The sequence below is a fragment of the Podarcis filfolensis genome (genome assembly GCF_964270895.1).
Source record: "Podarcis filfolensis genome assembly, chromosome: 8".
Lineage (NCBI taxonomy): Eukaryota > Metazoa > Chordata > Lepidosauria > Squamata > Lacertidae > Podarcis > Podarcis filfolensis.
The window spans coordinates 51,942,660-51,966,316 of record NC_139611.1 but is presented as its reverse complement, the minus strand read 5'-3'; the positions used below and the strand labels follow the sequence as shown (position 1 = coordinate 51,966,316).

General features: G+C 52.9%; 2 protein-coding genes across 2 annotated transcripts in view; both read left to right on the top strand.

The window, feature by feature from the left end:
* Nucleotides 1–3,023: 3,023 nt before the first annotated feature.
* Nucleotides 3,024–18,498, top strand: LOC310767674 (serine/threonine-protein kinase SIK1-like). The gene is made up of 6 exons (XM_083624889.1): nt 3,024–3,292; nt 5,889–6,528; nt 13,242–13,383; nt 14,028–14,240; nt 14,917–15,054; nt 15,142–18,498. The coding sequence occupies exons 2-6, from the start codon at nt 5,937–5,939 to the stop codon at nt 16,250–16,252; spliced, it is 2,196 nt and encodes a 731-aa protein (XP_083481015.1). The 5' UTR covers nt 3,024–3,292; nt 5,889–5,936; the 3' UTR covers nt 16,253–18,498.
* A 3,402-nt stretch (nt 18,499–21,900) lies between these two features.
* The window catches only part of LCAT (lecithin-cholesterol acyltransferase), a 12,056-nt gene continuing 10,299 nt past the window's right edge, over nt 21,901–23,657 (top strand). The window contains exon 1 of the mRNA XM_083624951.1: nt 21,901–22,116. Within this exon, the coding sequence (XP_083481077.1) occupies nt 21,972–22,116 (145 nt within the window). The 5' untranslated portion in view covers nt 21,901–21,971. The remainder of the gene's footprint in view (nt 22,117–23,657) is intronic.

The window sequence follows — 23,657 nt, the reverse complement described above, 5'->3', positions numbered from 1 at the left end:
GATATAACTTTCTTTATGTATGCTACAACAGCAGCTAGAATACTTATTGCAAAGTACTGGAAGACACAGGATTTACCCACACTGGAAGAATGGCAGATGAAGGTGATGGACTACATGGGTTTGGCAGAAATGACGAGCAGAATCCGAGACCAGGGAAGAGAAGCGGCGGAAGAGGAGTGGAAGAAGTTTAAGGATTACTTAAAGAAATACTATAAAATTAATGACAGTTAGAATGATGTTGGGCCTAAAATAAATGGTTACTATTAGTAATGGTTAAGACAGAGAGAATAAGGACGATTAATATAAATCTATAATAAAATAAGGGAAGATTCGCTGAATAATTGTAAGAACTTGGAATACAGAAACGGGAAGCAAGAGGAAGTCGAGGAAGTAAGGTCTAAGAAATTAGGACATGAAATTGTACTTGTTGTTTTGTTAACGTGTGTTCTTTTTTGTATGTTTTGTTTGTGTTAATATAAAAGCTGTTTAATAAAAAATATTATAAAAAAAAAAAAAAGAAGCTGGGGCAGAGAGCAGTCCTGATTCAGAGGCTAGAGAGGAGGAGGGCCAGGAGACGGAGTTGAGGCAGGCTGCTGAAGAGTCCAGGGAATCTCCCCCTCCTGCTGCCGACTCCCCTCTCCCCAGGTATCCCAGAACACGCAGAGAAATGAAGAGGGCAGAGGAGAAATTGGTTGCATGCAGACACAGCCTCCAAATGCTTAAAAAATACCCTGGAGAGGAGAAGACTTAGGCAGTCCTCACGACTGCTTCATTGGAGCAAGACCTACTGGGAAGAGTTTCTGGGATCACAAGGCCTGCGCTGCTTTGGGTTCTTTGAATGAAGAGTTAACTTCACTGCCACAAATGTTTTTTTTTAATTATTGCTGACCCACATAGGCTGGCCTTTGAAGAAGATTGAGGGCCTTGAGAGAGGACAGGGGCCAGGGAAAGCTCAGCTGTTCGGTTCATGGCATGTGATAACCACAGCCAGCACTTCCCACTGGGGAAGTGACTTCTCTGTGTGCATCATCTCCATCTGTCAGGCACCTGTCTCCTGTGTTTGCTCCTGCATTTTGCACATATTTAGCACCGGCGATTTTTGAACTGCCTTGGAAGGCAGTCCCACCCCAAGAATATTGCAGCAGTCAATCAAGTGGTCACAAAACTGTGGGTCAGGGCGATGTTTCTTTGTTGAGCTGCATTTGTTAATTGCCCCAGAAAAGTTGAAAACCAATCATAACCATCAAAAATTACAAGTAATACAGTTGGAAAACGCTCCCATGGAATCCAAAACACATATTAAAAAGTTTAACAACTAACTACACACAAATACATCTGATCTCTATGGAAAGCTAAAACGGTATCATAAAAGCTAAAACCACAAGACAGAGGCATGATAAAAGCAGAAGCAAAATGCCACCATCAGCTTTGCACAAAGCTTACTGAAAAGGTGAAAGAATTCCTTGGGTGGACAGAAAAGTCTTGCCAGGTGCCAGAAAAAGCTACCAGCAGAAGCACCAAAAGCCTCCCTAGGGAAAATGTTCCATTACAGGGGTGGGGGCTAATCCTAAGAAGGGCCTCCTCCCTCCCTCCCCGCCCCTCTCATCTGCACTTGGAGGAGGCACTGTTGAGGATCTTGGGGCTTGATGGGAAGCAGTGAGTGTTTTTTTCAACACCAAGGCCTGCAGCCAGGATACTTGTGAGGTCCTCATGCTCCAGGGTATATCAAGTCAGGCGTAAGTGATTATATATAGAAAGGCAGGTGCTATAATTCTGCTCCTCCAGGGCATACCACATATCACCAAGAGGTGGTCCAGCTTATTCCAGATCATAGAAGCTAACCAAACCATCTTTGTTTTGGCTTTATGTGGCCTCAGTTTATATTATATCATATACATATCTCTGTTTTCATATGATTGTGAATTGATAGCACATTTGTCACATATTTTGCCTGCTGCAGGCAGAGAAGCTCTGAGGCAGCCCAACCCTCTCCAAACCTAGAGGGTTCCCAAATTTAACTTAATGAAGTGGATGGATCCTGCCCACCTCCCTCTCTGCATTCATAACAGTTTCCACCACAGACTCCAGTTCTTATAATGAACCACATCAAAAAAATATAGATTTTATTTTGCCCTTGTGCTGAGTGCATTCCCATACCACCCAAGTCTTTAGAATAATCATACATAATACTGCATTGGGGAGGAAGAGGACTTGTAGAATCCATGCAATCTCACACATGAGGTTGTTGGCCACAATCCATCAGTATCATGCAGCTTCTTGGGATATAAAGTGCTCCTTCTCTCAAACCAGCTGCCATCTGATTTGAAAACACAAGAGGCAGTGAAGCGGAGGTGTGTACATGTCAAGCGGCGGTGGCACATGCGCCGATGACAACTTTGCTGAAGGGTAAAATGCAGCTCCTGGGATCTGCAGTTCAAATTAGGGCCACAGTATGTGTGTGTTTTGGGGGGGGGGGAGAGCAGTAGCTGCAGGGACTCCCTCCTTCCTCCCTTTCCCTGGGACTACAGAATGGGGGAAGGTGGACGGAGGCAACCCAAATATAAGGGAAGCCCAAAGCGCTCTCGGCTCGGCTGGACTTTCGGAACTGGCGCTTTGCCCGCTCAGGATCTAAACTGTGTCTAGCCCCAATGCCAAGGCCCCAGAGGCCACCCGCAGGCCGCTCTAAATCAGCCCCTTCCCATCCCACGATTGGCCCGTGGGGAGCCCCACAAGCAAGACCCCCAGCTAGACCCTCTCCAAAAGCGTTGCTTGGGCCACCAAGCGCTCTCCAATAGCTTCTATTGCGTTTCTGAGACGTTGGCGCAACAGATCGACAAAATAGGGTTTTGCCAAGCCTCTGAGCATGTGCCGATTCGCATGTGAAACTCGAATCCCATCTGGACTGGGGATGGAGGGCTTTGCTTCTTTGCGGTGCCCTGAGCGCCTGTAACCATCTGCGTGCCCTCCTACGAGGGATGATGTTGATCCTCAGCCCGCCCTCCCCCGGCCCGGGGCCTGTTTGCAAGCTGGCAGGCGAGCTGAGCGGAGCCCGAGGAAGAGATGCGCGCGCGGGAGCGGGGGCGCTGCGGCCGCTGTTGCTCTCCTCCCTCTTCCTTCCGCTCTCTTGCTCCGCGGCTGCTCTGGCTCGGCTCCCCTCGCGTCTCGAGCCCCTTTAAGAAGCCGCCGCGGAGCTCCTTGACGTCACCCGCGGCCCGCGGAACTCCCGCCCGCCCCGAGGAGCACCAGCTGCAGTAGCAGCAGCAGGAGGAAGAAGAGCCGCGTCGCCCGCCCGGTGAGTGGCTTCGAGGGCCTGTGGAGCAAAGCCTCTCCGGGTAGACCCCCCTCCCCCCACGTCCATCGCTTCGGCCCCTTGCGGATCCCCCCGATGCCCCCCCCCGATCCTCAGCACGACCAGGAGCAGGAACAGGCCGAAGCTGCAAGGGTGGCAGCAGCGCCCCCTCTGTTTGCCGGGCTCCGTCTGCCCCTCGCCTTGCACCGACTACCCCGAGGCGGCGGGGACTTCTAAACTGGGGCTCCGAGAGCGACTCAGCCCCGGGCGGCGCCTCGGGAAAAGGGGCACTCTGCACGCGCTCAGGGGCACTCTGCGCACGGCCCATCCTGGCAGCTGGGGCCCGCTCCTTGTCGCTGGGCAGGCGCCCCTCCTCGCCATCCCCGCCACGGCCCTGCACAGCAAGTCCTGGGGCGGCCCCCACCAGAGCTTCCCCCGCCCGCACGGCTTTTCTCCCGCCGCATGATCGTCCTGCAGCAGGCACAGGCAGATTTAGGGCGCCCGGAGGCGAGCCGGGCCATCGGGGTCCCCCTGGCTCCGGGTGCTGGGCATATGGATAGGCGACCTGGATATGCTGCGGACCTTCCGCAAGCCGATCAACCCCCTCTCTCCCTCCCCCAATCAGGAGAGATAAAAATAAAAATCCACTTGCAATAGAAAGACTAGTGTCTGCCCCCCCCGCAATCTTCTTTTTCAAACAGCCCCTTGCCAAAATCACTTGGTTAGGATGCAGGAGCCTGGTGTCGCCGGCGGGTTAGACCTTGGCCAGGGACGCACAGTAGCGCCGGGACCCCCCTTTCCGAGCTTGGAATGGGTCCGTCCCCGCCTGATTAAAAGCCAGCTGCTCTTAGGCCTCCTTGCGGGCGGGGGTGGGTGGGTGGTGGATTTAATTTCTATCTTCTTTAGAGACGGGGTGGCTGCGCCAAGGCCAAGGGAAGCCAGCCTGGAAAAAGGAGAAGAGAAACCCCAATCGGGTGCAAATCCCCGAACGACTCCCCAGGCTTTGCTCTCTCTCCCATCCTGTCATGGCTGCTGGTTGCAAGAAGGACCCTGTGATGGCTGCTCAGTTCCTGCCCAGCTGGGTTCAGGCCCTTGTGTTAACTTTTGAAGCCCTGCACAACGTAGGGCCAGGGTACTCCAGGGACGCCCTGAGCCCTCTGATCCCAGCTCCCTGGCATCATTTGCAGGCGTGTTGTTGGCGTCTCCTGAATTGGTGAGGCTTATCTGACAGCAAGTGAAATACAGCCTGGAGTGCCAGGCTCTGCCAGGAGAGATTCCGCTGGTGCCCCTTTGGCTTCAGCTTTTAAATGCCTGCTGAAAAGTTTCCTATGATGCCAGGTTGCATTTTAAGAGCACCTCTTTCCATAATAAATACTTGGTCTTCGATTCTAAATTTTGTTTCTGTTCTGTAGCGATATTATTGTAAACTGCTTTGATTTTTCTTATGATACAGTGGTATATAAATATTTTATTTTTATATATTTTTAATAAGGCTATTGCTTTAGTGGTGGTGGGGGGGAGCCAGGAACACTAAATGAGATCAACCAGGTGTTGCAAGGCCTGGTTGAGACAGTGAGGAACACCCTTTAGCTGTCAATTGGGGCCCTTTTTGGTGACCCATTTAGTAGGCTTTCTTTGTGATTTCCTGCACAAATTTTATACAGTGGGTTTGTCTCCAGTCAGTTCATCATCCCAGTGGCGTAGCGTGGGTTGTCAGCACCCGGGGCAAGGCAAGTAATTTGCGCCCCCTAACCCGTGGATTTGCCCTAACCCCCAGATGTTGCGCCCGGTGCGGCCGGCCCCCCTGCACCCCCCACGCTACGCCACTGCATCATCCCCTTACCCTGGTTTGCTTGAAGAGTTTAAAAACAACTTCCCACTGATCATTAGTCCTCCCCCAGCTTTCTAGTGCATTCCCCCTCCCCCCATCACTTTCCAAACCACAGAAAGTCAAGATCCTTTCTTAAAGCGTTTGTTGTGCTCAGGCGACAGAGCTCTTGAATTCTCATTCCTTGCACAAACTTAGCTTTCTGGTTTGTGCTTGGGTGCCTCCTGCAAAATACTGACCATCTGGCAGCCCCCTTAATATGGGTTAGCAGCTGGATTAGCCTCATTGTTTAGGAAATGTATGTAAAGTATCCATGGGAAACATCTTAAAATCGGTTCATTTTCTCACTGAAATACGTATTCCTTTTTTAACTTTGGTGAGCATTGGCCTTTCTGTGTGGCAGGGCAGTCATCAAAAAAAGGATTGGTTCCAGAATGTATCAAGGTGGGGCAGTGGAATCACCGAAACAGTCTGAGGAAGCTGTATCAGCCCCTCAGATGAAGGCCAGGGCTTGGCTTTTGCTGTCCCTCTCGCTGCCACTAGGCTTTTCAGCTGAAAGGTGCCAATGCCAATTCGAGTAGAAATGTGCAGATTCATAAGGAACCTGTAAGGCTTGGCTTGCTTGCACGAGTCCTCTGGGCCAGGGCTCCTTTAGGATACGCTTGCAGCCCCAAAATTCCTAAAAGCCTTTCCCTCCCATGTCAGGTGCTTGAAGAGGGCCATAGAGAAAGCTACCCCTCCCTCCATTCACTCTGCGTCTTCTCTTTGCAGCCCCCACCTCCATGCCGAGACCCCTGTGAGGCGGAGGCTGTTGTGGACATGGCTGCTGGCGCCCGGGCATTCTCGGAAGGGAAGATTGCTGGCCTCTATGACCTGGAGCGCACTTTGGGCAAGGGCCACTTTGCGGTGGTGAAGCTGGCCCGGCATGTCTTCACGGGGGAGCGGGTGGCCGTCAAGGTGATCGACAAAAGCAAGCTGGATGGCGGGGCGGCCGCTCACCTCCTGCAGGAGGTCCGCTGCATGAAGCTGGTGCAGCACCCCAATGTGGTCCGCCTGTATGAGGTCATCGACACCCACGCCAAGCTCTACCTCATCCTGGAGCTGGGCGACGGCGGGGATATGTTCGACCACATCATGCAGCATGAGGGAGGCCTGGGGGAGGAGAAGGCCAAGCACTACTTCGCCCAGATTGTCCACGCCATCTCCTACTGCCACCGCCTCCACGTGGTCCACCGGGACCTCAAGCCCGAGAACGTGGTCTTCTTCCAAGAGCAGGGTGTGGTGAAGCTCACGGACTTTGGCTTCAGCAACTGCTTCCAGCCAGGCACGATGCTAACCACCAGCTGCGGCTCCTTGGCCTACTCTGCCCCAGAGATCCTGCTGGGGGACGAGTACGATGCGCCTGCTGTCGGTAAGAGCTGGGGGTGGGGGCTCTGATGTCCTTTCAAAGGGGGAAGATATGGCAAGAGGTGGACAGGGACATCCTGAGACCTACTGCACCTTATTTATTATTTTATTTGAAACTGGATAATCTGCTCTTTCGAAAAAAATAGCAAGGCGGCTTACGGCATGTAAAATACACAAAACAGTCTATAAATATGTATAAAACATAATTAAAAGCATTGGTGAATGCTGGTTGGTTAAAAGAAAACCGCGTATTCTGAAGGCCTGCCCCAGCTATGCAGTTATCAAAAGACGTCGGAGAGAAATAATAATAATAATAATAAATTTTATTTATATCCCGCCCTCCCCAGCCGAAGCTGGGCTCAGGGCGGCTAACAACAATCAAAATAATCTAACATTCTAAAAACATTCATTATAAAATTAATTAAAATCAAATTAAAATCAAATTGATGGCAACCATTAAGCAAAATTCTGTGCAGATTGCCAGAGGAGGGGGTCAGGCTGCGCCCTGACCAAAGGCCTGGTGGAACAGCTCTGTTTCTGCCACGCTTCCCCAGGTGTGGAGTTTCACAGGACAGGGCTTGCCACACAAAAGCCTTGGTCCTTCGGGGAGACCAGATAACATCATAAAAGGCCTAGAAGAATTGTAGAGTTGGAAGGGACTCTGAGGATTATGTAGTCCAACCCCCTGCAGTGCAGGAATATGCAGCTCTTCCATACGGAAATTGAACCTGCAGCCTTGGTGTTACCAGCACCATGCTCTGACCAACTGAGCTATCCAGCCTTCTCTGGCTTGCCAACCTGCCCTCTGGTATGTTTTGGGCTAAAGGATCCATCATCCCTGGTCATTGGCCATGCTGGCTGGGGTTGATGGGAGTTGTAGTCCAAAACACCTGATACCAGAGGCTGGAGCTATGCCACAACAGAGGGAGGCCTTCATGTCCTCCTTGTGGATTTGACAGAGAAAGCAAGAGGCCAAGCTCATGAAATGGCCCTTTGGTGTGATCCAGCAGGGCTCATATTTCAGCCTTGGATTATCATGAGCCTTTGACATATTAGGGTGGAGTTTAATTCAATGTCAGTAGTTGTGTTTGTGTAGGACATAAATATACTGTATTCTCTAAATGTGGCATTGCCCACACGGACTCCACAGTGGAACAACAACGCAGCAACATTTGTAGTATATCTGCAAGTTGTAATAGGAGAACTTGTGCTGCCCTCCCCAGATTTTGAAAAGGGCAGTCAGCCTCTTCTTCAAAATATGGGCAACAGATAAAGGTTAGGAGGATAGAACTTTCTGCCATGTTGTCACCATTTTGGTGGTTAATTCAATCTCTGTAAATACATTTAGAGGAGAAGGTATGGATTATTTCAAAACAGAACAAACAGAACCCTCTTCCCCATTTAAAAAAAAAGGATTTTCACTATGGTGCATGATACAATACCATCCAGAACGAATCTATGAATACTGAATAATGATCAGTCTTGCAAAAATTCAGGTCATTTCCTGATTCTCAAAAATCTCCAATGTTAATGAACAAACAACCCCCAGAGCCAAAGGAAATAAAATTATGACAGTCTACAATGTAGGCCCAGGATGGTTGGGTGTTGTGGCCTTTTCCCTTAAAGGGTGGGGGCAGGCATGGTGGGGGGGGGCTGCTGGAGGAAGTAATCGCTCACCCACCCTGTTCTTTTCTGAGCCCTCCAACTTGGCTTGAGTCTCATGTTGGCAACAGGTATCTTGACTCGGGTTCCCCAATATCTGGCCATTCTTGGTGACTGCTTCCGTAGGATTGCAAGAGAGGAGGCGAGTGAGGGCCCAGCCAGGAATAAATGTCTAGTGTGAGTTGTGTGCCTGGCCAGTCCCCCTCCCCACCTCCAAAGACTGCCTGAGCTAGAGAAGAGGCCTGGGCAAGGCAGGATGTGGTGTGTGCGAGGGAGGTTTGTGTGTGTGCGTATATGTCTCTTTGCTTGCCTGCTTAGAACTTTTGGTTGTGGCTGCTAGCAGGAAAGAGCAGAGCTTGTTGACAGGTGCAGAGCCTGCCTCCAGACTGTGGCTTCTCCCGGCTGGCATCCCCACAGCAGCACCCTCCTGTGACCTGGAGCATGGGCTGCACAGCACAGGGCACTCAGGCCTGTTGGGCCTCACACCCTGTTGCTCAGCTGACCCTTGGTCTGCTGGTGGCCTTGCCCCATTAGCCGCTGCCCTTTTCATGCCATGCTGCTCCTTGGCATGCAGGGCACCCTGGTAGCCTGGAGCAGAACAGAGAGAGAGAGAGAGAGAGAGAGAGAGAGAGAGAGAGAGAGAGAGAGAGAGTTTGTAGGGAGCCCTGTGAGTCACCTGTGGCATTTGCTTGGTTTTCTCTTACCATTCCTGCAGTGCTGTTCAGTAAATTGTGGAGGGGAGGGGGGGTTGGATTAGCTGCTTCTAGAAAGAGAGGGGGTGAGAGAGACTGCTGTTCTGACTGCCTCTCCCACTCCTTGAACAGGGCTGGATTGTTGGCATTTTGCAGCTTTTCATAGACAGTGTTGCCAGAGGGCCTGAGCACCCTCGCCTGCTTCCTTTGCTCCATCCTTCCTGCCCCCCATCTCTTTTCAAGGCAGCTGCTTGACCTGGGAAGTGAGAAATGGTGCTCTGGGAAGGAAGAGGTGAGGTCAGAGGGAAATGGGTGGGATTTCCTGCCTGCCCAGCAGAGTGTTTTGTTTTTTTCAATGGTCCCGGAGCCATGAGGAGGAGAATGGCCACTACTTCAGACAGCCTGGGATGGCTCTTTCAGGCTCTGGGAATAACGAGCTGTGTGCGTATGAGAGCCAGCCATTTCTGCAGCTTGCCAAACTGGTCCAAAAGTCCACTGACCAGGAGGCCAGAAGCATTGAGAATGGGCTGGAAAATTAGAAAGGTTTCTGCAGCTTTGGGAAGCTTATTTCCCTGTCCTCACCCTAACATTTCTACATGCTTGTTGAGCAGTGCACATCCCCATCCTGCAGTGTGCAAAGGGAGCCCTCTGCCTAGGCAGACCCTAAACTGTGAAAGGTGACAGCTTCCTAGTCTGCAAGAGAGTTCATCCAGCAGCTTGAGGCCGGTGGGATCCCTAAAAGGCTTGAGAAGGACTCCATGGTGGGTTCCTGCTGTGCTCGTCTCCTCAAATGGGGCAACTGAGCCATTGAGCTACACTTGGTTTAGGTTTGAAAGAGGACATCAAGAACCATAGAGTTGGTGGCCCAAGACACTCTGCTGCCTCTGGCACCCTCCCATGCCACACACAGGAGCTGGACACAGGACTTGCAGCTGGTCCTGGGGCCCCAGTCCGTTGCTGGAGGGTGGGGGGAATGGGCTGGAGTTGGGTTGACTGATGGGGTCATTAGTTTGTAGGCAAACAAGTCTTGCTTGCAGTAACAAGTGGTGGATGCACACACCCCGTCGGCTGTCCAAGGTCCACCTCATTCCCACCATGTGGCAACTGCAAATGTCAGCACACGCTGACGGGGAGTTGAGAATAACTGCGAGAACCCACTTGCTGTAAGCAGCCTAGCCAGTTAAGAACAGGATGTGGTAGAGATGGGGAGGCCACTGGAGTCGCATGCCCCTCACACCCAAAGCCCCTCTCTTTATGGGCTCGTCCACACTTCTGCTTCTCCCATGCTTAGAAAGCATGGGTCCAAGCTGTTTTCCCCTTGTCCCACTCCTTTCCATTCTATAAGTCTGCATCAGTGCAAATGTCAATCTGGAGCAAACCTGAGTTGCTGTTTGCTCCAACTGAGCACTAAAGAGTGGTTTTTCTGTGTGGAAACCACAGGAAAAGGAGGAAGTGTGGATATGCCCTAAGCAGCATGAGGAACATGCCACATACAATATTTTGCTATCTCTCACCCGGGGGCAGCTTTTGCAGGCCGCGTTCTTTGTTAAGCATTCGGTTTTAGTCTTGCATCAGCATTCCAGAGCACCCTTCTGCCTCAGGCACTGCTGCCTTCCTCACTGCAAGGAGGAGCTTCCCTAGTCCTGAACTACTTCTGGGGCACCATGGGGTACCAGGGGCAGCCCTCTCCCTGCCCGCATCTCCCTTGCATGTGCCAACATTCTGCTCTGGAATAATTAGCCAGATAGCCAGCCTTCACACTGGTCTGAATGGGAAAGATCATAGCTATGCTGTAGGGCTCTGAAGTCTGGGTAAGTGGGTGTGTCCATGTGCAGCCTCTCAGGCATCTGCTTTGAAGGGGGACCTCTGGCTTTGCTGAGTGCAGGGGCCCTTTCCTCCCCAGGGCCCAGCTCTGCAAAAGAAAGCAAGTCCCAGTGCTGGCAATGAGCACCTGTGATGACACCAGTGGGACCCCATGTCTGGAGCAGTTTTGTTGGTGATAATAATGAATGATGATGATAGTTGCAATGAATGCACAGATAGTTGTGTGAATATTCATTCACCATTAAAAAAAACCAAAAACCCCATACAATAATAAAAACCTGAGGAGGAGAAGCCTTTGCTTTCCAAGGACCTTCATGTGCCCTTCAGATGCTGCTGGTAGGAGGAGAGATGGCTCACCCCACAGCCGAAGGCTGTACAGTGAGGGTGGGGTTTTTTAATATTACAGCCACCTCCCCACCCTGAGATTTCAGCAGGCATTGGCCACACACGCACACACGAGAGAGAGAGAGAGAGAGAGAGAGAGAGAGAGAGAGAGAGAGAGAGACTGTTGCCCATTACTGTCTCCTTGTTGATTTGGGAAAGGGAGGTAAGAAGACTCTTTTAAAAGCATGGCAGTGCTACTGCTGCAACCTGTTCTGTTGAAACCAGGGAGTGTCCCAACAACACTCCTACCTCTGCGCACATCCATCGCAGATCTTGGACCTGCCTGCAACTGTCAGTAGACCATCGCCCCCACTTTCTGTGGGATCCACCTAATGGCAGTGTGCTGTCAAGGGTGTTGTGAGGGGGGCTGAGTTTCAGTTCTCTTACAGCAGGTCCTGACATTTCCTGTTCCTTCCACCACCCCCTCCCTAGTTTTTAAACCTGGGTGCAGAGCTAGGGAGACCCAGGCACATATCATAGTTTCCTGGAGGTGTTGATAAAGTAGCATTTGGAAGTTTGATGCAAATGTTATGCATGTTATGAACTGTGCCCCGAGTCATTTAAATGCATAGCAGTGCCCCCTAAAAGCCAGAACAACGGAGAGGGTTGCTGCAGTTGCAGGCTTTCTGGGTGGGATGGGGAGCAGCTTTAGGCATATCGGGTGGGCATGCAAGTTTAAAATTGGAAAGGTCCCCTGGGTGGCCTTGGGGTCCTTTGACCCACTTGGGCAGAAGCGCCTAGCAGGAGGCGGAAGAAACAGCTCTTGCCAAGAGCTTGCCTGAGCCGATTATGCTCCAAAGGATTTGAGGCCCCCACCGCACTGCTTATCTCTTGGGCCATCTGTGCTCTGTCCCCTCCTTTCCTCTGCCTCCAAGAGCTTTGCCCGCCCCCCTCTTCAGGCTGCCTTCTTTCCCTGCCTTGTCCAGCCCTGCTGGGAGAGTCCAACTTGCTCTCGTCTGCAGAGAACCCAAACCCAGGGCTCATCTTGGTGGATCTTGAGTTGGGGGCAGGGGGCAAGAGACAACATCATCTGTGGCCCTCCAGACATTGTTGGACTCTTCCTCCCTTCAGCCAGCATCCCAGCCATTCAGCCGGATGGTGAGGAGGAGTTGGAATCCAGCCAGGAAGGTGGGCTCTGGCTCTTAGGCCAAGAGGGCGATGGAAGGAGCCTTTTCCTGTCCTCCTCCACACATTTCACTGCTGCTTCTTTCTCCTCTCATCTTTCTTGGCCCTGCACCTCCCTCCCTCCCTCCCAAATCCAGGCCAGCCCAGGTCCTTGAGCACCCCTTCCCCCCATTTTGGGGGGATTTGCAAATAACAGGCTTTTTTGCTTATGGTGTGCCGGTCCTTTTTCATCTTAGTCCTGAGCTGGAAGGTATACATTATACAGGATGAGGTGTAAGTAGGACTACCCTTGGGACTGATCTGGAGGCTGCAGCTGGTGCAGACATTGGAAGCCAGGGGGCTTGTGGGGGCAAATGACCCCCCTAGCATAAAACACCTTGCTTGTGGGATTTGCACTGCCTGCCAAGCTGCTGCAAGGCCAAGTTCAAAGTGCTGGTCCTGCCCTATAAGGCCCCATGCAGCTCATCAAATGCTTGCAATTAATGCCGCTTGTTGCTTGAGCTTGATCTCAGTGAGAAAATCAAAGAAAAGTTGGAAAGTTTTGGTTCAGGGCTGTGGAACTGAGGTGGGCTGGTGAACTTTGGGAGTGTTCGCCTGCATTTACGGCATTTATCCCTCACCTTCTTCCCTCCAGGAGCTCATGGCGGTGTACTTGCTTTTCCTTTTCCGAATTCTGTCATCACAACAACCCTCTGAGGTAGTTTAGGCTGAGAGTGAGGGACTGGCCCAAGGTCACCAAGGGAGCTTCGTGGCTGAGTGGGGGTTTGAGCCTGGAACTCCCAGGCCCTAGTCTGACACTCACAGGTTCTCCATAGGACACTGTGTAGACATCCAGTAGAGGTTGGTGAGAGGTTCTGATCCCTCTCGTGGTTCTGTGCCATTGAGGCTACCTGCCTTTTCCATAGCAGCCTTAGTTTTACAAAGTGCTGCTGTAGTGGAAAGCCAATAACTTGTTGGAGTGCTTGTGTGGGGGTTTCTCTATTTCAGGCAAATGATCACTGTTCCTCTCCTGCTTTCTATCTTTCTCCAGATGTCTGGAGCCTGGGAGTCATCCTGTACATGCTGGTCTGTGGGCACCCGCCTTTCCAGGAAGCCAACGATAGCGAGACGCTGACCATGATCCTGGACTGTCGCTACGAGACCCCCCCTCATGTCTCCTCCGAGTGTGCAGAGTACGACCAGACCCCCCCTCCCAACTCACTCCCCCCACACCTGTCATGCAGGCAGGGTGTTCCTCCACCACCCCACTTGCCCTCACCAGGTGTGGCAACTGGGTCTTGCACCTCCTTCCTCCCTCCAGACAGAGAGAAGACACTTGGGTTACCTGCCCCAGATTGTAGCCCTGCCCCTTTGCTGACCCTGTGCCCTCCAGGCTCTGCCCAAAGCAGCATGGTTGTTGTAGAGTAGACCCTAGTGGGCATAAGGTTGGGGAAGAATGAGGGTTCTGGATCCTTCCGTCCTCACCCCCTGTGGACCTGCTCCCTGTGGGGAATGGTGTGGGAGGTCAGCAGGCATGCCTGAGATGGGACACAGTGCCCTTTCACATGCTCCCCCCCTTTGCCCCAGGCTCCCTCTGTGAGGAAGGAGGGGGGTGCTAAGGCTGACTGAGCTCCAGGCAGCAGCAGGCCATGTAGGGCCCGGCTGCTCCCGCTTAGAGACCAGCAATGTCAACAGTCATATGAACACATGGGCTGCCTATCTGTGTGGGGGCTGGGGTGGCGTGGGGCTTCATAGGAGGGGAGCAGGAAAGATGTGATATCTGAGGGCCTCCGTGTGACTCTGCCTCCCCGCCTCATCCACCCCTTCTGTTGGACAGCCTGATCGCCCAGATGTTGCAGCGGGACCCCCAGAAGAGGGCCTCCTTGGAGCAGATTGAGAGCCACCCGTGGCTGCAAGGTGTGGACCCCTCCCCTGCCAGCCGCTCCCTCCTGCCTCTGACGTCGCACAGGCGGGTCTCGGAGGAAGAGCACGGCATCATCATCCAAGCCATGATGTGCGGCAACATTGCGGACCGAGAGACCATCCAGGAGTGAGTCTCCCAGGGGTGGGAGGAGGAATCTGAATTTCCATCAGACAGGGCTCTGGTTGGCTGGGAGGAAAGTGGTGCTGGTGGGGAGCAGGGAGAGAGGACTTACTCGGAAGTAAGTGCTTTGGGGGCTGCCTCATCAGGCTAGCCCTGCCCTCCTTCCTAACCCCTCACCAGATGCTGTGGGCTGCTCTCCTCAAGAGTCATAAGGAAGGTCGTAGTGGCTCCTCCTCATGTGAAGGACTTCTGCCCTGGAGCCACCTGCCTTTGCTCCTGGGTTGGGTCAGCTTTGGCTAGCTTGAGGCCTTTCAGATTATTTGGAGTACAGTTCCCCGTCAGACCCAGCCAGTGCTTGTCACTTCTAGCACCGCTGTGCTGGCTGGGGCCGATGGGAGTTGTAGTCCAATACCTCAGAGGGCCTCAGGCTGGGATAGGCTGGTCCTCTTTGACCAAAAGCATCTCATTGGTTGAGACGAGCCTGTTGGCAGTGAGTGCCCTCTGAGCACTGGGGGTTTTCTGCCAGGAGAGGCTTTTGGCATCTTGCCTCTTTCGTCCTTCCTGGAGTTGAGGCTGCTTCCCCCTCCCCACCACCTTTGTCCTTGTATCACCACTACATGCCCCTTGCAGGGTCCTCCGAGGGTCCTCTTGACTTCTGTCCCTTGCGTCCCCTTCTGCACAGAGCCCTGGAGGCCAACCGCTACAACCACGTGACAGCCACCTACTTCCTGCTGGCTGAGAGGATCCTGCGGGAGAAGCAGGAGAAGCAGAGTCCTGGAGCCAGCCTGGCCTACAACCTGGCGCAGCACGTCCAGAGCAGGCATGTCTTGGGCTTCTTGGGGCCGGGGTTTGCTTTGACCATTATCACAGCTTTCTGAGCATCTTCCCTTTCACCTCTTTCTCTCAGGAGCTCCTTCAGCGCTGTGGGGGACCCCGGCCAACCGCTGCCCACCGCAGGCAAAAGCCCTCAGCCACTGCCCACAACCAAGAGCGCCCTGGAGGCATTTGCAGAGCATTCTGGGAAGTCCCTTCTGTCCTTCTCTGCGCTGGGGGAGGATGAGTCACCTTCCAGCTTCCACGGGTGCGGGCAGCCCATCAGAGCCCTGATCCGGCCCTCACTCATCGAGACCCCAATTGCCAAGAGCACCCCCGCACTGCAGCAGATTTCTGAAGAGGAAGAGGAGGAGGAGGAAGAAGAAGAGGGGAAGCCTGGCCTGTTCCGCAGGAGGACGTCTTCCCTGAACCAGGAGCAGATGAGCGACTTCCAGAGTGCCAAGGCTTCCTTGCTCTTCTGCCGGAGTCTTGCGTCCCACAACAAAACAGGGAAGGCTCTCGGCCCAGGATTCCCCAAGGCCCGTGGCGGCCCGGAGCCTCAAGGGCCTGAGGGTGGCCTCTCCCTGGCAGCGCCACAGAGGCCTCCATGCCCACAAGGCGAACGGGAGGAAGGCACGGGCACTCAGGTGGGCAGCAGCCTCTGCCTGCCACAGGAGGTGGGCCCAGAAATGCCAGCAGAAGGAGGCCCAAGAGGCAGTTCTTGGATGGGCGGTGAGGAGAAGAGGAAGGAGGCAGTGGGCAGAAGGGAGCAGCCCCCAGGGAAGGAGGAAGAGGCCAACAACAACACCCCCCCAGGGAAAGGAGGCGCCGGGGAGGGGGAGGAAGAAAGACTCTTGAAGAAAGAGCACGGGCCACGGAATGACGATGAGACTCTGGCTCGGGGCAGCTGTGGCCAGAGAGCTGCTGAGATGAGCCCAGCCTCAGACCCGGAAGGCCAGTTCCGAAAAAGCCCTGAGATGGGACCAGCCCAGAGGCCGAAGCAGGACGGCCACCGGAACGGCAGTGGCAGTGAGGGCTTGGCAGACGTGATCAAGCTGGACCCTGCCAAGGGCAAGAACGCCAACCTGAAGGACCGGATCTTGCAGTTCCCGCTCTGCGAGAAGGCCCTCGCGTTCCGGATGCGGCCCGCCTCCAAGGAGAGCCTCCTCTCTCTGGGACAGTTCAACTGTTGCCACGTCATCTGAGCCCTGTGTCTGCATCTGAAAGAGAGGGATGTGGGCCGAGGAGGGGGATGGCGGCGTTGGTGGAAAGGGCAAGGCCCCCAGCCAGAGGGCCTCGGGTCGCTCCATTCCCATCATCCTCTGCTCCCAGTGAATGGCTGCCACCATCCTGCCCACCCGCCTGCCTGCCTGCCTGAGAATTGCATTTAGACTCTCGCTCTGTATATCTGCTTGAATCGGGTGAACCAAATGGCTGCTCCTCTCCCTCTCGCCCCTTGTCCCAGCTGATGCTGTCCAAAGGCCACAGCCCCCACCCACCCCCTTAGTTCACTGCATGCTGAACCTAAATCTCCACCCAAGACCAGGGTGTGGGTGTTTGTGTGCCCAGAGCTTCTCAACAGCAAATCGGCAGTTCCGATTCCGCTGGGAGCTCTGGGGCAGCTCAGCTGGAGAGAGGCCAGTGGGTCTGTGGAGGCCTGTTTCCTCCTATGTCCCCATGCTAGAGGCCAAGGGTGCCTGTCGTAGAGGCAAAACGGATGTTCCTGGTCCTAAAGCTGACAGACGCGTTGTGGGTGGAGATTCTTTCAACCTCCTTTACAGTGGCCAAAGGGCAACCTTTCTCTCCCACCACCCCAGCAAGGCTCCCCATGTGAGTCTTGCCACGTGGGTCCCTGCAGGTTTACTTGTCCTAAACAGGTCAGCTTCTTGCCCCTAAGGCCAACTCAGATGGAAGCCACGTTGCTCCCGGCCACCTTCGCTCTGCTTCCAAGCCCCGGCCACTAACTGCTGCTTGGCTGTGTCTGTCGAGGCATCCCAGATTGTGACTGTTTGAGCTGAGCTCCCGGATGCTGCTTCCCCTTTCCTGCCAGGGAGGAACCAAAAAGCCAACTCTGGCCTGCGTTTGCTAGTGGCTGCTTTTGCTTTAAGCTGACGTGGCAAGCTTTGTAGTTGCAAAGGGGCAGCAGACCCAGGCCTGGACTCAAGCTCCTCTTCAGGTGCCCTGGGAAGGCCCCTGGCTGCCTCTTCTCCTCCCTGGGCTAGGAGTCCAACAGTGTTGGCTGGCCAAGGCCGCCTCTTCCTACCCCATCACCTCCCAGTCCAGCTGGAATCAGAGCCAGGCTGCAAGGAGGTGCAGATCAAGCACCAATCTGGGGTCAAAATTAGACACACCCACCCCATGTGGGGTAGGACAACTCCTGAGCACCAGTGCCAAAAGCGGCTACTGATGTCACCACCTCTCCTATGGGCCAGGTGACTGAGGTTGTGACCCTCTTGGTCTTTCCTAACTGCTGGGTGTGGGTCCAGAAGGGGTGCTGATGGGGCTCTTGCTTTGCCTTTATGAAGGCATCCCTCTCCTTTAGCACTATCCATGTTGTTTTCGCCCTGCCCCTTATGGACTAGCTGCTTGGTTTGAGTCCCTGCTGGCCTGTGCATTGGAAGGAGCCCCTGCATCTGGCTGTGAGCTGCCTGCCTCTTTCTGGCCAGTCCCCCTGGACCGCTTCCCGAGGAGCCGCATGTATTTCTCTTCCAAAGCATCCCAGCTCTGCCAAGCCTGAAGAGGTGAGGTTTTTATAGCAATTGAAATATTTTTTAAGAATAGTCTATTTTAATGTAACATAGAGAAGGCTCTGTATCCCTTTCCCCTGCAAGCCCAGGGATTTCCCTGGGCAGCAAATGCACTTTTTAGGAGTCAACTAGCCATGCTCTTCTCCCTGCCTGTTCCTCCCCCCCCCCCCCCCGTTTGCCAGCAATGTTGCCCCTACTTCCCTTCCCTTCTTTTTCTTCTGTCCTCCTGAAGGACTTTGCCAGTTCAGGTGGGCTGGATGAAGGAGGCCAAAGGAGGAGAGGATGCCACCACAGAGGATGGCTCCTGGCCATGCTGGGAGGGACTTCTGTGTGTCTGTGTGTGTGTGTGTGTGTGTGTGTGTGTGCGCGCGTGTGTGCAGCACATACACCCCCTCCCCATTGCGTTCCTCCCTCCTTCCCCCCTTGAAGTGCTGCCAATCCTCATCCGCCTCCCCATTTATGCCCTACACCAAAACCTCCATCTTCTCTCTGAAACTCTTCCAGGAAAATAAGCTTTCTGTGTATTATTATTATTATGTTATTATTGTTATTATTATTATTATTATTATCATCCTTCTTTCTTGCTGGCAAGAAATGAATTGGGGATTTGATTGCTGAGCTCCCGCTGGGTTCTGTATCAAGTGCACTGACTGGATCTAAGGCAGCAAGTGGAGTCCAATAAAATGGCTGTGCTGGACTCTGGAGCCACCTGTGTGTTTCCTCCCTCAGGGGAACGTTGGGTGGGGATGGGTGTGAGCAGCAGGAGGAGGATCCCACTTCAATCCTGCCTTTTAGAGGTGCCCCTGTGGCTGTTTTCCACCTTCAACCTTGCTGCTGCCACAGGGGAGTTTGTGCCTCTGAATAGGACAAAGGACAGTGATGGAGGCGGCAATTCCACACCTTGCCTCCTATGAACACCTGAAACTGCCCTTCTCCAACATGGTGCCTTCCATATGTTTTGGGTTACAATTCCCAGCCAGCACAGCTGCCCAAACATCTGGAGGGCAGCTGGCATTAGGAAGTTTGGACTAAATGGCGACCCTTTCTAAAGGTGGGACAGAATAAAGCAGCCGTGGCAGAGCCTCTTGGAAGCAAAGAGGCCTAGTGGCGCCTTTGAAGCCTGAGAGGTGGTTCCTCACGGCCTGAGCTTTTGTGGACAAGAGTCCCCTTCATCAGACCCACAAAGTGCTGTTCTCAGTTACTGGCTGTACAAATACGCACATTGTTCTAGAAAGGGAAAGCATGGAAATAGAGGGGGCAGGAGGCCATGAAAGGCGAGAGGCTTGTGAATTCATAGCCATTTGGCCTCACACTTTACCATTCTCTCTCTCATCCTCCCCTGCCAATTCTACGTGTCAACTGAAGATATCTGAATCTGCCTCCCAAAAGCCTCAGCCATATTTACTCTCTTAAGTCTGAGACGCCACGAGACAGAACTCTTTTATTTTTTACTGCAGGACAGATAAATTGGAAAGCTGGGTTAACCTGGGGTTACTAAACTGAAGGTAAAGGCTGGTGTCAGCTTATCAGAGTCACTTGACAGCTCCCCCCTCTCCATGCTAGAGCCCCAGGGTGGGGGGTGAGGGCGGTAGCCTTGGCAGAGACCCAGGCCAAGTTTTTCTCTTGTGAGATTCAGAGCCCTTCTCTTGACTGCCACATTTCTCCAGCTTATGCTGGCTGGGAGGTCTCCAGGTGCTGAGCATTTTCAGGCTCAGGAGTTGACTTTGGCTTCCCCACTGGTTCTCAGTGCCTGCCTGGCTAACTCCTTCCAGCCCTTGAGGCCAAGCAGCTCCTCTCCTCTGGCACAGAGACCACACTGGCAGCTGTTGGTCTGCAGGGGCTGCTTTTAGTCAGGCCAGGCTGAGCCTTCTCATCCCAACACCTGTTTTATGTAAGGCTCAAGTCCTGCAACATCCAGGCATCTTCACCTGCTCCAAGACGGCACATCCTGGAAGTCACAACCCTGCTGGGACTTAACCCATTTTGCTGAAATGGTGCCCCTCCAACTAATCTGCTCTTGGAAACAGATGGATCAGAGCAGAAAGACCTGCAGGGGTTCATGAGTGGTGGGTGCTCTGAGTAGGGACCCAGGAAGGGCACAGAAGTTCCCCATCCCTGGTTCACCTTCATAACCTTCCAAGAAACAACAAAGGTGGCAAATGCCCTCCAGTATCTGATATTTAGAGCTTTGCTGCTTCTGGGCATGAAGTAATGATGCTAGTTTAGTTTCTATTCAGGTCCTGTTTTTCTGTTAAAAGGAATCAAAGCAGCTTGCAATAACAATATAAAAATAATGAAAACAGCCACTCTCTACTCCATATCAGTAGAGAAGAATCTGCAAATGGCTGGCCATAGGCAACAATGGGAAAGAACAAATGTCAGGAGGCACCACATTTGCCTATTATATAAACAATTGCCTGTCTTGGCCAGCCTAAGTTTCACAAGGGCTGGCCAGGTCTCACCAGTGCGCCTGACCCACACAGTTGCTGGAGGGGAGGCAGTGAGGCACATGCAGTCTAAGAGAGGTGTGCCAAGAGCCATCGCAAAGTTGCCAAATACGTTTGGGCCATGTACAAAGTTTGCAAGCTGAGCAATCCTTCGCAGCCAGGCTGCAAGGGGTCTCCTATGCAGTCAGGCTGTGGAAGGTACTTTGCCTAAGGCCTCCTTGTCAGAGAGTAGCATGCTGGGTTCAGTGCTCCGACTCTGTATGAGGCATCTGCACAAGCTGACATATAGCCAAAGGTAATACAGTTATCTGAGATTCTGTAACCTGCAGAATAAAATGGTAAAGTCACTACATTCCCTATACAGAGAGAGCCTAGAGTGGGGCACAACTCTGGCTGCTTTGCATCCAGCTGTGTACTTTGCTCAGAGGTCAGTCTCTCTCTCTTTGTATTTCGCAGCATGTTAAACAGCCATGGTCAGGGCAGTCAGCAAGTTGACTGACAGACTGTGTAGGGGGGCAAGTGGAGGGTGGGGGAGAGAGATGTGTGCTTGCTTTGAGAAGCGGCCCCATCAAGGGCACACATGCTTCACTCAAGGGCGCATACAATTCACTCAATTTTTATGAAGCTTTGAAGCCATTTGCTGATAATACCAACAGTTCCTGCTTCATGCTCACACCGGTTGGTGCTACCTAGCATGCACTGGGCTCCGCTATTATGTTCCACTGAATTTCCACTGATACAAAAAGTGCCACTGATTTTTTGATGTAGTATATCTTTCTTTTGGGACACGGGTGGTGCTGTGGGTTAAACCACAGAGCCTAGGACTTGCCGATCAGAAGGTCGGCTGTTCGAATCCCCGCGACGGGGTGAGCTCCCGTTGCTCGGTCCCTGCTCCTGCCAACCTAGCAGTTCAAAAGCATGTCAAAGTGCAAGTAGAAAAATAGTTACCGCTCCGGCAGGAAGGTAAACGGCGTTTCCGTGCGCTGCTCTGGTTCGCCAGAAGCGGCTTAGTCATGCTGGCCACATGACCCAGAAGCTGTATGCCGGCTCCCTTGGCTAATAAAGCGAGATGAGCGCCGCAACCCCAGAGTCGACAGCTGGATCTAATGGTCAGGGGTCCCTTTACCTTTACCTTATATCTTTCTTTGTTTTCTGAGCCAGAAAGTGGTTATACATTGGTGTGGAGCAGATACTTGCAGCTGATTGCCCTGAACTGCCACAATATGCATAAGCTTCCTGCAAACAGATGTCCCATTTTTGGTTGGCTTTCGGCCTGCAGACAAACAGGGAGGAATGCAAAGCTTTTAGAAGGGGTCTTGCTGAAAGCTGCATTTGTGGCTCCAAGCTGTAGTCATATGGACAGGAATCTCTGGCATCAGATGGTTTTGATTACTCCGGAAATGTCAATCAGTCAGTAAGATTTCCTCCTTGCTTGAGGGTAGCTTTTTCAAATTCCAGCGCCAACCAAACCCCTTTGGGTGCCCTTTGATTGAGAACAAGGCCTTCAATACTGGGAGGACAAGTCACGTCTCCTCTCCCACCCATTCCTGGAACGGTTGGGGCCAAGAGGCCCAGACAGCCCAATGGCGCTGCTCTATGCACAGAATCTGCTAATGATTTCCCCACATCCTGCCCTCTCACCCTCCCTCCTACAAATAGTGTGCTCCAGCAGAAAGGCTGCTGCTTTCTAGACCAGAGGCAGTGGCTGGAGGGACAGAGCAGAGTCCAGAATGGGGAGCTCAGCTGGGGCTGCAGTTGTCCTCTTTCTTGTCCTCTGGCAACCAGCAGATGCCTTCTGGCTTTTCAACGTGCTCTTCCCACCCAGTACCACCCCAGAAGCAGCTCTCTCCAACAACACTCCCCCTGTGGTGCTTGGTAAGTTGGCATGGGGCACATGACAAGGGGGGCAGTGGCAGTCCTGGGGCTGGGGAGGCCAGCTCCCCACTGCAGGCAAAGTGTTGGCATGGTGGGAGGGGTCAGTGGGATAGTTGAGGGCGGTCATTTGTGAACAGCCGGCTGATCAATGTTGGGCAGGCAGGTGTGAGGTTTGAGAAGAGTCTGTGTTGAGTTGCTTTGGCTGTGGTAGTTCCCCTTCCCCTGAGATGTGGATGCTGAGAAGATGCTAGTCAAAGCAGATGGATCTGTAGGGTCTGATTAAGCTCACAGCTAGGATAGTTCAGGGCCTGACATGCTCAGCTGGGATACCTAGAAGCGGATGTGTGCAGTGCTGGGCTGCTGGCCTTTTCTGTGGTACGCATTGGTATGCAAATAGGTCTGAGATAAAGGTGAAGATTGGTGGAACGGTGATCAAAGTGATGTCACAGAACCACTGGTGGGATTCCCAGGACTAGAGGAGAGCCATGCTATTCTTTCCCTTGGAGGGAGTACCTTGGAGGAAAGGGTATGTGGGGGACACTTTCCCAGAGGAAAGGCTGCAAGCTCTCCTCTGTCCTCCTAGCATTTGACTGCACCTTGCCCGACACTCCTGTAAGACGCTTTAGGAGGAAGATGAAGAAGAAGAAGAAGAAGAGGAGGAGGAGGAGGAGTTTGGATTTGATATCCCACTTTATCACTACCCGAAGGAGTCTCAAATCGGCTAACATTCTCATTTCCCTTCCTCCCCCACAACAAACACTCTGTGAGGTGAGTGAGGCTGAGAGACTTCAGAGAAATGTGACTAGCCCAAGGTCACCCAGCAGCTGCATGTGGAGAAATGGAGACGTGAACCTGGTTCCCCAGATTACGAGTCTACCGCTCTTAACCACTACACCACACAGGCCGGTAACCTCTCCATGAGTCCTGCATTGCCCTGCTTCTCCCTCATTGCCCCACATGAAGGAGGCCTTGGCAAGAGCGTGTGGGGCTGGATGAGATGATCCATCTCATCTGATTCTGGCTGGAGGCAGATCTATCCCCTCGTTTGCATCTAACATGGAAGCTACAAGGTGTTGTCACCTTGTAGCAACCCATTGACATGCATGCTTACCAGGGTAATGGTCAAACTGGGAATAAACTCTGTTGGTTCACCCAGCTGCCTAACTGAGCCCCCTAACTGAGCTGCAGTGTGGCTGCTGAGTCTTGCTTAGAGGGAGGCAGTGTGTCTTGCCTGGCATCTCCTCTTCTTGGCCTCCAAGTTAATCAAGCGCAAACTCCTAAATGTGTCTGATTCCCCTTTCTGAGAGATGCAGCATTGTCATGCTTAGATAGACCAGGAAGAGCTGAGCAGAAGGACATCCTGGGGTGGCAAGTTCCTTTCTGTCCATAGGTTGGGGTGGGAGACTGTAGAGCGGATTGCAGTGTTTCATCTTGGGTAGAGGGCGGGACCTAGGAAAGGAATTCTTATTTTATTTTTGCTGGTGGCTCTCTCCCTCCCTCCTGCTGCAGAAAAATCAGCACTTCCATAATGCAAGAGTTAA

Excerpts from the sequence above, each read along its gene's own strand:
- LOC310767674 (XM_083624889.1), top strand. The coding sequence starts at position 5,937 with ATGGCTGCTGGCGCCCGGGCATTCTCGGAAGGGAAGATTGCTGGCCTC. Across the intron at positions 14,241-14,916 it reads GACCGAGAGACCATCCAGGA|AGCCCTGGAGGCCAACCGCT; the intron begins GTGAGTCTCCCA and ends CCTTCTGCACAG. Across the intron at positions 15,055-15,141 it reads GCGCAGCACGTCCAGAGCAG|GAGCTCCTTCAGCGCTGTGG; the intron begins GCATGTCTTGGG and ends TCTTTCTCTCAG.